Raw genomic sequence first — 17,187 nt, forward strand, 5'->3', positions numbered from 1 at the left:
AACACACGGTGGCAGCATATTTTACGTTGTTTTATTGTGCTGTGGATTTTGGAAATATTTAAAATCATTAATTTATTCAGTGGTTAAACACGAATATGCATAAACGTGTATGTTGTAAAGTTTAACTTGTCGCACCAGTAGTTGAATTAAATAAATGTCCTTGTCACCAAAGAAATGGTTGGATCGCGAATTATTCATTTTAAAAAGCAATACATAAATGATGCTTCAATTGCTAACATATTATGTAATGAAGTTAATGTACCTATGCCAATGTATTTGCATCATGTACAGAGCAATACAATGCCTACTGAATTTAATGTATTGTAAAGTTGCTAAAAGTAAATATTTTATATATGAGCCGCACACATCCTATGACCTTTGACACGTTAAGCGCATGCGAGATATACTAAAAACTAAGTAATGTATTTTCTTGACGATCTCAACTGCAGTTAAAAAACAAACAAACAAAAAAAGGACATACAACTGCGTTTTCAATTCATGTAATAACATAATCGAAAATGTGCCTTTGACCCTTCCATAGTGTTGCTGTTTGTTGTGTATTTCTGCTTCCATGATGGCTGCTCTGCCTCTAAATTTGGAACTTGAGAGTTTAGAATAGAGGAGACACAGACATATAAGCGTGACCCACAGAGCGCTGATACACACAGTCTGAAGCTGTAAGGTAAGGAGTGGGGTGCTTATGCAGAAATGGTCTATATATTTCAGCCTCCACTTATAATTTTATTTGTCGATTCCGGAACTGGGAAAGGAAAAAAACATAGTGTATGTTTTTTAATAGTTTTTCTGTACAGTACATTGCATTATTATTAGAAGCGTGTGTCTGACCTCCACAGACAGGCGAGAAAACATGGATTGTGAACCAAGATAGTGCGGGTGAGAAGAGAAATAATGCGGGTTGTGTTTTTTTTTCTAACTTTTGCTAAAATATTATCCATCGCTGTAATAGATATAAGTACACATTTTTGTCTGTTGGGTGTCTTGCTGTCCTGTTGAAAGCACATGCTCAAAATGAAATGTTCAATTCTTAGAAATGGCAAGTTTGCATATTGTTCAAATTATTTATTAGGTTTTACTTTTTTCTATTCTGTCATTTCGGTTATTTAGAATAACTTTGGCTCGAGAAAAAAATAGAACTGCGATTTATTTTATATATTCTTTTAACCATGACAATAATATCTCTGCATAATTGAAGTTTAACGAGTAACTGTGTGGCAATAGTGACTATCATTCTATATAGCTTACAAAACGAGCTTTGGAATACTGACTGTACCTTTGGAAAGGTCATGACATTGTTGATGTCTGAAAGTTTGCAGTTAATTGCTTCTGCACACTCAGATGGTAACACAGATGTGGGGGGGGAAAAAGTTTCGGAGTCTCACATTAAAATAAGTTTTGAAATAAAATTCCAAAATATTGCATTCGTTTTTAAACGGTTTGTTTATTATAAGAGAATCCAGTAACATTTAGGTTAAAAAGTGTGGCATAAGAAACAGTGACCAAGTATGGTAATATCATGAAAAGTTAGAAAAAGATGATCTTTTTCCAGCACACAACAACTTTATAGCAAAACAATAATTTAAAAAATTGGGTCAGCAAAACAGGATTTGCAAAGCATTCCAACACAACTGATCAGCAGACATGAGAAGTACAGGGGGTAACATTTGGTAATTCAGAAAGTCAGCTGGACTGTTGTGCAATAACACACATGTCCACTGTATTAGGATTGGCTGGTAAATGCAGCCTGCCTTTGCATTCAATGTCTGTGTAACTGTGTGTTCTGATTGACACTTTTGTGAATCCTCTGCAGTCCCCCTTTTCCCCTGTCACTTCTAACATCACATAGTGACTGGCAGTTGAGCAGTTGTCTTCTACTGTATATATAGTGACACAGACAGTGGTCCTTGATTTGCGCAGTCTTGGGTTACAGGTTTACAATCTATCCCTTACAAACAGATAGATTTTCTTCTATCCACAGTACAACTAAAAGCTAACTTCTAGGCTTTGCTTACTGCACAATGTATTTCCTGTTGGAGAGGTGACTTTTTAAAGGTATGACTCTATTACTCTTCATAGAGATTAGGTTATTTTTACTGTAAGTAAAGTGTGGGACTTATCCGCTTCAACCTTGATGGTATGAGAAACCATTCATGGTATTCAGACATGTGTTGTTTGACCCTAGGTACCTGGAAGGCACCTAAAACATTAGCAAGCTTTGATTTCTCTGACCTTGAAGGACGACGGTTATTGAAATTTTTTCAGTTTCTTAAAGTATTCGCCTAATACTTGGGGACACACGCTATGGTTTTGGGGGCCTGAGGCCCAAGAAGCGTAAATTACTTCAAGTGTTGAGGTCAATTGAGATAGAAATGCACAGAGGGGGAAGGTGGTGTCAGGGTTACATTGGCTAATCCTAATATGAGTCTGATACCCTGCTGCAAATTCCAGTAACTGCAAGTAAGACTCCTGTTACATAGCAGTTTCACCTATTCCAGGTTTTACTATGAGCTTGATTAGCCAGAGTGTATAAGTAACAAGCTCAGGTGTGTTGTATTAAACTCGTAGTAAAGCCAGGAATGGTCTTTTATATTAAGAATTTTAATATTTACTGGGTCCAAGCAGGTGTGTGCGTGCGTGCGTGCGTGCGTGCGTGCGTGCATATATATATATATATATATATAAAATCCCATAGTGGTTAACAGCAGATTAATTGTATAGTGTTAAAATATCATACCACTAGTTCTGACCAGCATAGACCATTGCTGGAATTTCAGTTTCGACACAATCCCTTCAGTTTAGTTGTTTTTGTTTGCTGTAGGACACTGAGACTGAGTGACCAGGCTGTGTCTGTGTGAACACTTCTTCTTCGATGGCTTCTGCTGCCCCCTCTGCTACTGTTCCAGAAGGGTTTCATTATGAAACGAAGTACGTCGTTCTCAATTACCTTGGCCTCATTGCACAGGACAGGCCGGGTGCTGCAGTAGAAGGTAAGGCTGGGGAGGTAAAGGAGCACAATGAAAACAAACCTAGAGGGAGACAACATTTCTGTAGCCTGCATTCAAGTCCAAGGGTAGTATTCTGGTCAAGGCATCAGATGTTTTGCAGTGTTGGACAGTCTGCCTCTGGCACACACTCATTTGCTTGATAGAAGCAAGCCCAGGTTTGTACAAGGTAGCTTGTGCTCTAAAGTGATTGTAGGTAACAAAACAATTCCCTAAATCTTACCAGTTGTGCAATTCTGTTGGTATATACAGGTCTCAAATGTGCAGTTTACAAAATATAAAACAACAAAACAAACATGCTGCAGGAAACACATACCTTTTATTTTAAAGTATATCTGGTCCCATAGTTGGGAAATTTTGTTTGCAAACCACATCCTTGATCTTTAGCCCACCCCTTCAACAGGTGTTTTCCCAAAAGACACTGCTGATGTAAAATGATGCAAGTGTAACAGATTTCACAAGCATGTAAACTGTGAATTTTTTTTAACCTAAAGTACTAGTGAAAATACATGTTTTCTTGAACATGTGTTTCTTTCAAAACTGCACATCTGAGGCCTCTGTAGATAATGGAAGTGAAAAATTTGTAAGATGTATCAAATGGTTTTAGCTACACTAAGGGGCCTGTGATCCCTACACAGGCTAATGGTAGCAGTTCTAAGCTTTGTAAATGTGGGCCTGATGCAACCTTTATTTATTTAGCAGCGTACTAGGTTTTTAGCAATTCCTTTTTGTGCCATTTCTACCTGATTGATAAAGATTTATATAATTATATAGGTTTAAGGCCTGGTCACACAAGGAACTTTTGTTGACGGCAACAAGAGTGGGACTTGTGTTGCCCAATTTAGGACACTCTTCTGTTTCGCTGGCGATTACATAGGCAGCAAACTCAATACTAGCCAATCATATCAAAGTACAGCGTCAGTAACTCAATCACATTAAACAGCTATGAAAGCATGCTTTAATGTGATGTGTTAGTTAGGCTATTTGAAATGATGCTCTAGTTGAGGTCCCAGGGCACAATTGATTAAACCTGGTAACAAAACAACTAAATAAATACCAGTACATCAATATGTTATTGCAACAAATATTGAAGCCTACTCTTTAGTATTTCATTTTGTTTTTTTCTATGTTTGTATTTGTATAACAAAAAATCCTTGGCTGGTCCCAGAACTTTCTCTCTTTCTATGTCCTCCTCTTCATGTAAAAGTATTAAAACAGTGGCAGCAGCTTGTCTTCAGCTTGACAGGGTGTTTCATTTCGATTTACTGGGGTTGTTTTGTTAGCCCTACGATCCACATTCATTTTCTAACTCATTCCTTCATCACAATAATATATATCTCCTCCGTGCTTGCAGTATTTGCATTGGCGAAACTTATATCTAATAGCCTGCAATCGGCTGTTCTATACACACGCTATAATGTAGCAATATAATATATGCAGGTTTTTCTGTTTTATTTTTTACTCTCTCCAGGATAAAAGAAGAATCAGATTTAAGGATTACAACCTTAAATCTAATGTGTTTCATTTAAATCAAGTGAAGCTATTTTTTAAAGTGTCATTAAGAAATGACAGCTTAATTTTAAATTATACTTCAGATTAATACACCTGGGACAATTTCTGGGTCAATTTTCTTGTTACTTCACAAGCTGAAGTAACAATTTGTCAACTTAGCTGACCTGTTCTCACACAGTGATTTCAGTTTCTTACAACAGTCCAGTCTAAGTATTGCAACAGCTCCAGACACCCCTGTCAGACTGATTCAGTAGTTCCATCGAAAGTGTTTTGCTACAGTTTATCAATAGTTCCATTGAAAGTGTTTTGCTACCGTTTATCAAGTCCATGCGGGGGTTCCCAAGGCATTTAAAAAAATTAATAAATAAAAATTAGGGAACAGATATTGAAGTCTATTTAAAAAAATTAAAATGTACAAACATGATTTTTTTTGTGCATTTCATTCCGCTGTACTTTTCTTGTGCGTAGTTTGAAGTTGGTCTATAAAGCTAAAGAATAGGCAGTATAGTTTCTCCCCGGTATATGATCACTTTCTGTGTATTAGGTCACATGGCTCGATTGAATGAAAAAAATGCTACAGCACTTTTTCTTTTGTTTTTAATCAACACTATATGGTGTTATTTTAAATCACCTGCATATTCCTATTAAAAATGCAAGTAAATAATCAAAATCTCTTTTACGGAGGCTGTGTGTTCCAGTGGTTAAAGAAACAGGCTTATAACCAGGAGGTCCCCGGTTCAAATCCCAGCTCAGCCACTGACTCGCTGTGTGACCCTGAGCAAGTCACTTAACCTCCTTGGGCTCTGTCTTTCAGGTGAGATGTTGTTGTAAGTGACTCAGCAGCTGATGCGTAGTTCACACACACTCTCTAGTCTCATTTTGTAAAGCGCTTTGTGATGGTGGTCCACTATGAAAGGCACTATATAAAAATAAAAATTAAAAAATTATAAAAGAGGAACAGGGATGATATTGCTTATGTTAATTTGTAAAACTTTGGTTAGAAGTCCTTTTAAGATGCTCATTTGGGAACTGGACTGGTTCACATCTAATGTCTGCTTTGAATCGCAGAAATGAAGGCTTTTCATTGCTGTAAGTCTCATTATTAATGTTTTAAGTTTCTGGGATAAGACAAAAAGAAGCATAATGAAGAGGAAAATAATGAGCAAAATTGTGAAATCTATATAGTGTTGTAGCATCTACCTTGAACCCTTTACCGTAAATACTTCCTGTGACAGTGTTTGTGAAAAACAATGGGCTGCGTTGTGGACATCCGCTAATTCGGTTGTGTTGAAACTGCCCATTCATTTAAATGACATATTCTGCATTAAGAAAATATGAACATATATAGAGGTTTGAACAGAAAGTAAATAGTAATTTGTTGCCCTTACTAAATTAAAAAGCCATGCTTTAGAATTGCAGCACAAGGGCCCTGTGTTTAGGAATGTTTGCAAGTATTTTGATTAAATGACAAGGACTGGATTAGTTAAACAGATTCTGTGTTTTTAACATTAACATACTGTACATTCTAGGAATGTGTGCCTGGATACATGTATGGATTGTTCAATGTAGTGGCTTAAATCCATTGTAGGAGGTCAAAAGTTCACATTCCCAGAGCAGCATTTTTAGTAGCCCAGCTTCTGTTTTAAGGAGTTGCCAGATGCATTGGGGATTGTATTATGGTATAACAAGTTTCAGGGGATCTATTTCAGTTTGTAAAAAGCCATTTTTATCTTGCTGTTTATTGTGATACACGGCCAAACCTATTGTTATGCCTCTGAGCAATGGAAATGTGTTTCCCACATCACCCCTCATCCGTTCTGACAGCCTGTCATGTGCAATTACTGTACTGTTGCTCAGACGTGAGCAGTCTAGCCATTGAACAGAGCCACTCCAACAGCGCACGTTGCTGATTGCATTCATTTTTAAAAGCTTGTAGCTTTCGATGTGTGGTGAGACAGCTTGTTAGGATAGCGGAGGAATCTTCATGACATGCAGTATTTCTGGCAGAGCAGTAAATTGCATTTACTGCTTGCTTTTGTTTGTATTCCTAAAGAAAATAAAACTATTTACCACCACCTTTCCCCCCTCTGGGGTCCCCTGTCGCTCATACAGTAAAGGCACAATCGCAGCAGAGTGAGTTATACAATCAGGAGCTCAATGGTTTGAATCCTGGTGATGCTGAGTTGCTGATCTTGGCTGGCTGCCCACAGGGATGAGCTGCATTGGCCCTTGCTCTCTCATGGGTTTGGGATAGCTCACTTCATTGCTCTACAACAACCCCTACTGGTAAGTTGCCCCACAAGTCCAGGCAGAGACACAAGTCCAGGCATCCTGGGTTCTATAGCTTTGCAACATTCAGAGTGGGGTTTAGCAGATGAAAAGAGGTGATTGGCTTGCCAACAAAGATGGAAGTTGCTCATTGATCTTAAGGTAAGTGATGCAATAATCAAAGTGGTCATTTAAAATCATGTAAAAGTGGGGTGGGGTAAAACTGATAACAAATGGATACCCCCCTCCAAACAAATTGAACTAAAAGTTACGCAACACACTGAGCCGTGGGCCTTCACCAAAGCAACTGTGGAGCAACCAAGCTGTTAGGAACCATATTGTCGACACATCCATCACCTGATTATTGCTTTGTGCAGCTGTAATAGAAGACAACTTAGAAAAGGGACAACCATGACCTGAATACTGTAAGTACAGCACAGGTTGTTTGAACTAATTAATCAAAAGTAGAACACTTCTCTACTCCACGCAGCTGCTCGCAAAAGAAAACTACACTTTGGCTGTTCGTTTCTGTCAGAAAACAAGTATGGTTCTTACACGATGTAATCCTGCTTGGAATTAATGCACTACAGCGTGTTGCCATTACTCCTTTCAAGTGACATCATTTAAAGGGTACATAAGGACCTTTTTATTTTGTGTTCCTTGTTCCAAAGTGTTGGTACATAAAGTGTGTGTGTTATTTATTTTTTTTTGCATTTTGTCCACTTTTTTAAAAAACTTCTAAATTGCATTCCCTGCCTCAAGATAGCTTCCCATGTACCTGAATGTACCTCTAAGAACTACATTTCCCATCATCCTCGCAGTCTGCCTGCAGCTCTTGTGTGACTCTGTGGAAGATTGCTTTCATCTTCTGGTGCTCAGTAAATGCACCAGAAACCAGAAACAATGCAAAGCAGGGCAAGGGGTGGCTCATGCATTAGCTCTGTGAATTCCCTGTGCTTAACAATGGTTTGTGGTTGTATTTGTGTATGTAGATATGTCACACTACACACGTTTTACTATGTCTGGAGAACCGCATAGCCAATTGACATGAGACTCTGTCTGTACATCCAGCCATCTGTATGTCACACTTATATTTTTGTATTTATCTGAAGAATCTTTATTACATGTGTCATGGCTAATTCTACTTCTATACTATTCTGTACATGTTGTTGATATATGTCATGAACTGTTTCATCAAGCTGACAGCTCTGATTTTGAATTTCCAGTTATGGTGGGGGATATACTGTATGTTACCTGTTTTTTAACATTGTTTAACCAGAATTAGGGCATTGGATTTTGTGTAACACCGAAGTGCTTCCCACCTTGATTCTTCTTTATATGTTTTGCTGGAATAGTTAGTAAGCATAGAAGTACCACAGAGTGTTACATTCCCTTGCAAAAGAGAATATTATTATTATTATTATTATTATTATTATTTGGCAAATTTTGTCAAGTAATCTTTTTTTGTTGGCACTTTATCGCACCAATATACATGCAGATACAAGATACCTACAGATAAATGAATTGTAAAAAAAATCAATAAAAACCTAGTAGAAGTAGTCCCCTAAAGGAAACTCAACCACTGTTTTCATTACTTTAAGTTATTTTCACAGCTAATGTTTTCTGACTTCAGGCGCACAGGCAGAGACACCCCTGGAGAAGGAGGTCGCTGCAAAAGTCAAAGCGGAGATTGAAGAGGAGCTGAAGCTTCTTGAAGAGGAGATTTTGAAAGGTGAGCTGGAAAGTTTACAGGTCCTGGTGGGGGAAAACCGGTTCTCGGCCTAACAGCACAACTGACCCCAATGCTGGTATAGTCTGCTTGGCTTTTGGCTTGGTAACCATAAGAGACAGGCCACTTCAAAAGTCGCACAACAAGTTTTTAGCAGCATTACAATTCATATTGGGAGAAACTGTACAGATAGATAACTTTGAGAGTGTAGATCCCACACCCTGGATTCCAATGACAACATTCTACACGTTTAAACCACAAACACACACACTAGGGTTGTCACCTTTTCACACACCAAACCCGGACATATTTATCATCAGCAGTATACTGTAATACAGTTTAACACAATACCACCAGATCTTGGTACAAATCAATAGTCATGCAGTATACACAGTATTGTGTTGATATTTCTAGTAATAGAACTTGCAAGCAATAGTAGATGCCGTAAAGTAATACATACACGCTTAATTCGCTAGTTTATAATTATAAAAACTAGGAAAAATGGTAGCTATGTTACATTAGAGGCTAATCTTACCTGGCAAGTAGCTGTTGTAAGGTTCGTTTTCTTAACAATGAAATAGTCTGGACAAAGATTGTCATGATTTCCAATACATGAGAGGAGGTGTTAAAACTTCATGCTGATATTGGCCTTGGCTCTCGCCAAGATAAGCACCAACTGAGACCTAGATTATTTTACTGTAAACTAATGCGATCCATCTGCGTTTACTTCCACCTGATAATGTAGCTATCCTGCCTGGTGTTGATGGCTGAAGTGTAATGCTGGATCCAGGGATCAACCTATTTTGCCTCCCCGGCCCATCAGTCAAAACTAACAGTCTTTATTGTGGAAACAGCAGAGAACAGATTAATATTGGATACAGCAACAGAGGTCATCGTTCAGTGGCTCCAGCAACCATGAATTCAGAGGAGGTGTTTCTCTGTGCTGCTGTATATAGTATTTTCACCTGCAGTAGTTTGTGAGCTTGCTTGATGGTGAATTTGAAGTGTAAAACCTTTGAATAATATACAGTAAATAAATCTTTGCGATCACCCATCAACTACAGCCTACATTGACTGACACCGATATTTTTAAATACACACCGGCAGAAAAACTTGATAAACATTTAACACTTTAGTCCGAGTATAAAGACATAACAGAAAACTTTGCATCACACATATTTTACACAGAAAATACATAAATAAAACCAAGAAAGTGGTGTGTGAACACATTACCATAAGATCTGGCAAATAAAATGATCAGACAGAAAATGCTGAGTGCAGTTAACTTCCCCTTTAATCGAACAGCTGCCACGACTTCCTTTTACCTTACTGCGCTTGTGTGATCTACTTTTCCCCCAGTCGGCTTTTTCCCCTACAGCACCGGTTCAAATGCATCAGTACATTTGATCACGATAAGTGGTGTTGTGTTTACACTGCCATTTGATAAGGATCAGCTTTCACGCAGCCTGAGGGTTTCACATGTGCAGTTAGAGCGTAAGTCCAAGCTTCACGTTCTACATCATCCCGCTGAAGGACATAACAAAAATTGTGTTATTGTGATAAAAATAAAAAACACAATTTGCTTGTAAACAAAAATGAACAAGCTGTTTACTGTTAACTTTAACAATATTTTATTTAAGAAAAAAAAAAGGTGCATTCTCTTCCCTGCTCCTCTGGGGTGGAGTGCACCAAGCAGCCGTAAGTGTAATGACAACGTAAGCGCAAATTTTTTGCAGAGTGCGCCAAGCAGACATAAGACTTATTCGGGTTGTAACTGTACGCCTGCTAGTGGGTAGGTGTAAAGCTGGCGCAGACAGGCAAATAACAGCGGATAGAGGCAGAAAGTTAAATTTAAAAGCAAATCAGCTTCGAATATTGTAAAGTAACTTAGCAAAAGCTAAAGATGGGTGGAATAGTATGTTGGTTTGATGATTTACAGTACCACTGTGCAATGCGTCGCAAAAGAATCACATAGGAAGACAGGATATATTTGATCTTGAGCTCTGTCGGCGTATCGATTACCAAGACGGAACCTCCTTCGTCTTGTAGATGAAATATGGGATGACCTTCAGTATATGAACCAAAGGAATGCTGCTGCCTTCTGTCATGTTAAGCTTAGAATTAAAAATGTCCTTGTCTTTATATAGAGACTGCAGTGTGTGTAAAGTTGTGTATTTTTGTTGACATTTTTGCTTGCAGAATGCAAAGGCCAACACGAGAAACTGGCAAATTCCCTTCTCTGCTGCGCCTCTGTCGCAACACGGTCGTTACTACGCCAGGGTTGATTTTGCTTTGGTGCACTTGGCATGGAATTTACTTTTAAGTCAGGCTTAAGTTGGAATTAGTAACAACAACGTAATTTACGTCTCCTTGGTGCACTTCGCCCCTCGTGAGCTGGAGGGATTGTTTCAGTCTGGCGCCTGCCTTCAAAACAAAGGACGTCACTGCACCGCAGCGCATGCCGGAACTTGAGCCGGTTGAGCGTTTACACTGACAGGATGATCTGATGATCCTGATCTCTACCAACTCCCTGAGAGGTACGTTTGATCAGATCGCGGAGGGTTTACACTGCCATTTCTGAGCAGGGTCAAATACCGATGCATTTCATCCTGAACTGTACCATCTCCCGAGAGGTACATCTGATCCGATCGCCAAGCGTTTACACTGTCATTTCTGAGCAGGATGAAATACTACTGATGCATTTGATCCGGATCATAAATTGCAGTGTAAACATGCCTATAGTATTCTGAAACCCCACACATAAAGCACAGAGTTTGAATAATAAGTAACACCGTGATAAGTCAATGCAATTTCTGAAGCTGTCTACCTTTTCTTCTAGACAGTCACTGGATTTCTGGGCTTGAAAAGCCTGTTTGAGAGGGTGAATTATTTTACAGCCGTTATGTCATGGCAGATTTCACCACCCTTCTACAAATGTTATTAATACATGTTAAAAACTACAAAACAGCACTATTGGTTGTATGTTGGTAAAAGAGACAAAATGAGTTAAAATATACTCCGATTTAGTTCGGGTTTTTCAATGTTACAAATAATAACTTGGCTACGGGTAAATATGTAAAGCATATTATACATACACACATACTTATATATGGTTTAATTCCCATGACACATCGTAATTAAACCATAATTTGTGGATTTTGTATTTACTCTAAAGGTTATGTATTTAATCACAGGTAGATCTGTGTAATGTAAAGCATCCAGAGATGATCAATTACAAGTATAAACATTACGATTAAATACCAATAAAAAATGCAAAAATATGTTTTTGTTTTTACTCTGACTCTTAATCGCAAAACTGAATGGTCACGTTACTCATTTACAACTAAAGTGCAGGGCGAAATTTGCCATGACACCGCCATATTCACTTGAATTTTCAAGTTCAGGATGAACGATCCCGAGACCCCAAATCCTGCGAGTCGTGAATCGCACATCAGCTCGGTACTGTATTGGATTGTTTACATCATGTGGAAATGCTCGTTGTCCCTCCTCAGCATTGTTCAAATGCTGGGACAAAGTAGAATGTACAGATCAGTACTAAACAGTACATGTCTAATAAGATAAGCAACTAATGTCAAAGAAAATTAAGGAAGGTTGGTGTTTCTTATGCGTTTCACTTAAGCACAGACTTTAGGGCGTCTGGGCTTGTTAATTCCTGCCTCCTGGACACAGATGCCAATTCCCGGACTGTCCGGGTCTAACCCAGATAGGTGGCAACCCTAACATAGAGATGCCAAGTCTTGGCTTTTCTTAAGAGTGAGATTTACATCCCCAAAGAGTGAGATTCAAGGTCAAAGAGTGAGACTTTCCCGGTGTGGTGTCAGGTCATTGCTTAGACAGGGACTCTCATCTTTGGTCCTTGGCACGTCCAGTAGTCCAGGTTTTTAATCCAACCAGCACTTAATAGTTTGTTTTAAAATGTACACTGCTTACTGTTGCATAGGAAACACTTAAATGTCCTAATTAATACCAAAGTCTAGGACATGTGAGAATTATATATGCAATGCAAACCAGTGGATTATAATTCTTTTTTTTTTTTTATTTGCTGGTTGGAACAAAAGCCTGGATGATTGGAGATCCCTGAGGTAATAACTCCTGGTTTAGGCACACAGTCAGTGGACAGAACAAGAGAAATATTATAAAATAAACAGTTTTTATATAAACCTGACAAAAAAGAAAACTGTTTTATCAATACAACAATGTTTATTTTGCATATCACCTTGTCATAGTGATCATCGTTTTGAAAAAACAAATATTATTTGGTTTATATATTATTGCTAATATTACCCGCTAACTATCTATCTAGCTAGCTATCAAGTCCTGCTCGTTTTTTGGACGAACTCATACTTTTTTCGACAGTCAAGTCACACAAAAAAAAGCAAAAAACCCTGCGTAGCCTCCTCTCTTCTCTTGCGCTTGTAGAACACCTGTAGTCTCCATGGTTACCACAGTACACAGGCTTGGAAAGTGGATTTCCATGCTGTAAGTCCCGTGCCCGAGGTCCTGGATGTACTGTTGCCTCTTGCAACTCCTGAGAGGATATTTAAAATCTGAAAAAGGGCTAATGGTACCTTATACAGGCAAACTGGATTTGACATTGAACAAGAAGTGACAATATCCAGCACAACCCATGCCCTTCACTGCCGTGTTGCTTTTTAAAAACGGATTCATAAGTTTTATAAAAAAAAAAGAAAGGAGAAATCTATATAGTTTCTAAAGATTTATTAACATTTTGAGGTATAACTTTCCAGAACAGAAAATAGCCCCTATGAACTAAAAATAACACAGTGTAACCATTTTTTTTTTTTTTTTTTTTTTTTTGTTCCTGGGTAGTAAGTGTTATTTCCTAATTGCTTATGCCTCAAAAGTATAGACAATGACTATTATTCCCCACAAACTTTGCTTTTGTGACCAGGACAGTGATATTTTGAAATATCACTATTTCCAATGGGAAAATGGTCAAATGTGTGTCTTTTCGTTCACATAAAGTAAATACAGTATAATCGTAAATCTCGAAAAACTACTCACTTCTAAATCTTTTGTAGTCATTTTTGTATTACTTTAGCATAAATACATGTTAATTTGGATTCATATGTAGTTTTTTTCTGACTTTATGTGAACGAAAAGACACACATTTGCCCATTTTCCCATTGGAAATAGTGATATTTTGAAATATCACAGTCCTGGTCACAAAAGTAAAGTTTGTGGGGAATAATAGTCATTTTCTATGCTGTTGAGGCATAAGCAATTAGGAAATAACACTTACTACCCAGGAACAAAAATTGTGTTACATAGTGTAATAAAGTAAAACATTTTCATTTAGTTGTTTGTTTTTTTTGTTTCAGTAAAATAAATAAATTTTTTTAAATAGACTTTAACTATAAAAATCTTGCTTAGATGTGTTTCGGTTCCTTTTTCTGTCTTTAAATAACTATCAAAAAACCTTGCTAAACCAACCTTGCTATAACCAAGCTATATCTGTGAGGCGCCTGCCTTCCTGCATATTCTACGTAACATTGTTGCTAGGTAATTCAGTGCAAGAGTTTAAGGTGCTTTGTTGGGATGAAGATTAAGTCAAATTGTATTTTTTTTCAGAAAACCAGTAATTTAAGCATTTAACAGCCCTATGTGTTTGTTTTGTGGTATTAATTTCATTTTGAGTTTTTCCTAGCACGTCAATGTTACATTTTTGTACCTGTAAAGAGAGTGAGTGACCTGAGTTACAAACATTAACAACATCTTATTGAACTTTCTAGTTACTCACAGATTTAACTGCAATTAATTGACGCCACCAATATTTAGCCTATAGAAACCAAAATAAAAATTAAACTAGACTTCGCTTTTCCTAACAGCTTGCAAGATTTTATTTAAAAGGTGCCCTCCATCACTGTGTCACAGTAACAGAAAACGTCTCTGTCCAGAAAGCTGTGCTATACTTAACAAATTGTTGCTGTTTCTGTTTAAATCCCCACAGCCTTCACAAGCACAGGGTTTGACTGCCACACGTCTCCAGTTTTCAGCCCTGCCAACCCGGAAAGCTCAATAGAGGACTGCCTGGCACACCTGGGGGACAGAGTATCTGAGGAGCTTGCAACACATTTACACACTGCCATGCAGAGCCTGCTCAGCTCGTGAGTACAGCACACCACTCACTCCTCACCCCTTATATTGCAGGCTCAGTTACTTTGTGGCTCCCATTAAAAGTCCTATAATTGATAAGCACCGAGTAGCTTGAAATTACATCCATAAAGTTATTTTACGATGTCATTATGTTTACCTTCATGCCCGGTGGTTCTTGTTGCAAATACTCAAATGCTTATTTTATATTTGCTGTGTTAAGGTGCTTTGAGTCTACAGGAGCTGCTGTTTTGTTCTACTTTCCTGTCATAGACATTTGGTCTTCATAAAATTAAAAGCCAGCACCATCTAGTGAAGAGGAGTCTCTGCTGGTTGACACAGTGGTGCACCAGATACAGCTGGCTCTTACTTGCCTGATCTGACCCAAGCTGCACGTGCATGGGGCAGGCAACTAGAATTGAAAAGCAGCAAATTAATTCATCCCAAAGCCCCTAAACACAGACCATATATCCCTTGCACAAGCATACATGGGGTCCTTATAATCATTGAACACTGAAACGTTTATATAAAACCGAGAGCTGGTCAGGTGTTTGCTTAATCAGTTTGAAAAGTCTATAGGAGGCTAGGAGTGTATGATGCAGGCAGGTATCATGCACATCATGCAGAGTGTGATACAGACAGACAGACAGATAGATGGACAGCCTTAATCAGTGCATAAGGGTCCTTGTTTAAAAAAAAAAAAACCACACACACACACAATTTAACTGTAGTAAGAATCACTTATTAAAATAAAAAGGGGGACAATAAAAACAAAAAGACACTGAAAATTTAATCTGAAATTCTTTTAATGGCTTCCTATAAAGTATGTAAGAGTTCTAGTACAGTATGGGGAGTGATGTGTCTGAGAATTCCAAGTCACAGCCTGTTTTAATTCTGTTAATACAGATTTGTCTGTTAAGAAATATTTCTGTAGCCCACAGGCAATTGCAATTATCTCTGATAACAAAGTGCTAAAATTATACTTCATTGCTGTCTAATGCTGTTGCTCTGCAACATAGCAAACCGGCAATACAACATTGCAGAATACCGTAAGTGAGTGCGGTGTGTGTGTGTGGACGGGATTTCTATTTACGTTTTGCTTGGGATGACAGGACAGTAATATATGACTTCTCTTTCTTTCTAAGACAATAATTAATACCAGGATAATTCAGAATATGTTTTCCTTTCCTGTTAAATATATGTAGGCTGAAAAGCACAGCGAATAGGTCTGAGAGATGACGAAAATTCACTCCCAATTCGTCTCCCAATTCAGCCTTCCCATGCTGCATGCTAAGTTGTTTGTTTGATTCTTCTGAATTAAATCCTCATAGTCTCGAAACGTGTAGCTTGTCTTCATCATTGCCTGCTGTGGTTTTCATCTTTTTTCAAATGACTGCTTATACATTGACATGTGTTTTAATTAAACAATAAGGCAAATGCCTAACGGTGCACCAAGAAGTGTCACTATCCAGCACAACACATGCCCTCCAGTGCTGTGTTGCTTTTATAAAACAGATTCATAAAAGTTTTATAAAAAAAAGGAGAAATCTATATAGTTTCTAAAGATCTATTAACATTTTGAGGTATAACTTTCCAGAACAGAAAATAGCCCCGAAAACATTTTCTTTTTTTTTTTTTGTTTCAGTAAAAGGAATACATTTTTTTAGACTTTAAATAACTATAAAAAACTTTGCTTAGATGTGTTTCAGTTCCTTTTTCTGATTTTAAATAACTATTAAAAAAAAAAAAAAAAAAACTTGCTTAGCTGTATATCTGCGAGGCGCCTGCCTTCCTGCATATTCTACGTAACACTGTTGCTAGGTAGTTCAGCTCAAGAGTTTAAGATGCTTGTTGGGATGAAGATTATTAAGTCAAATTGTATTTTTTTTTCTTCAGAAAGCCAGTCGTTTAAGCATTTAACAGCCCAGTTTGTTTGTGTTTTGGTATTAATTTCATTTTGAGTTTTTCTAAGCACGTCAATGTTACATTTTTGTGCGTTATTAAAGGAGACAAATAGTAAATAAAGTCAGTTTCACAAAACAAAGGCTGATACCAACTAAAAGGAGGAAAGTAAAACTGAGTATCTGACAACTGGATTCGACCGAAAGTTACAGAAAATGGCTACCAAATACTCGGGCGTTGGAGGCACTCGGAGGTATTCTGATTGAGTGTTTTAAAGTTGTAATATTTTGTTAATAAACATTTTGAATTATGATTTTTTTTTTTCTTTTTAAATGTGGTAAACATTAATTGCTTTTATGGTTGTGTACAAAAAGCAAGACAAATGGAACATGCATTTCACATGAGCAAAATGGTGAGATACACATCCGTGATTTAAAACCCAGGACCGGCGTCCACACCAGGGCAACCACTGGGGCCCCTGTCCCAGAGGGGCGCCCACCAGATGTTCAAAAAATGGCAACTTTGTCTTTTCACATTTTTCTATTTTCCTATCCACGATGTTCAGGATCCCAGGTAGATGTTTGGTAGCAGCAGATTTCGACTTCACTGTGAGCTTTCTTT

The 17,187-nt window shown here is 37.8% G+C and overlaps 1 protein-coding gene across 3 annotated transcripts in view; it reads left to right on the forward strand.

The window, feature by feature from the left end:
- The first annotated feature begins 447 nt into the window (after positions 1–447).
- Positions 448–17,187, forward strand: part of LOC121319549 (bcl-2-like protein 13) — a 38,467-nt gene continuing 21,727 nt past the window's right edge. The window contains exons 1-4 of one of the 3 annotated variants that reach the window (XM_041257111.1): positions 448–682; positions 2,837–3,005; positions 8,434–8,532; positions 14,522–14,678. In XM_041257111.1, coding sequence (XP_041113045.1) covers positions 2,888–3,005; positions 8,434–8,532; positions 14,522–14,678 — 374 coding nt within the window. In that variant the 5' untranslated portion in view covers positions 448–682; positions 2,837–2,887. Of the gene's footprint in view, positions 683–757; positions 895–2,050; positions 2,071–2,836; positions 3,006–8,433; positions 8,533–14,521; positions 14,679–17,187 lie in introns of those variants that run through there. The other 2 variants (XM_041257113.1, XM_041257114.1) reach the window with 2 other exon arrangements.

This window comes from Polyodon spathula, chromosome 8 (assembly GCF_017654505.1).
Source record: "Polyodon spathula isolate WHYD16114869_AA chromosome 8, ASM1765450v1, whole genome shotgun sequence".
NCBI lineage: Eukaryota > Metazoa > Chordata > Actinopteri > Acipenseriformes > Polyodontidae > Polyodon > Polyodon spathula.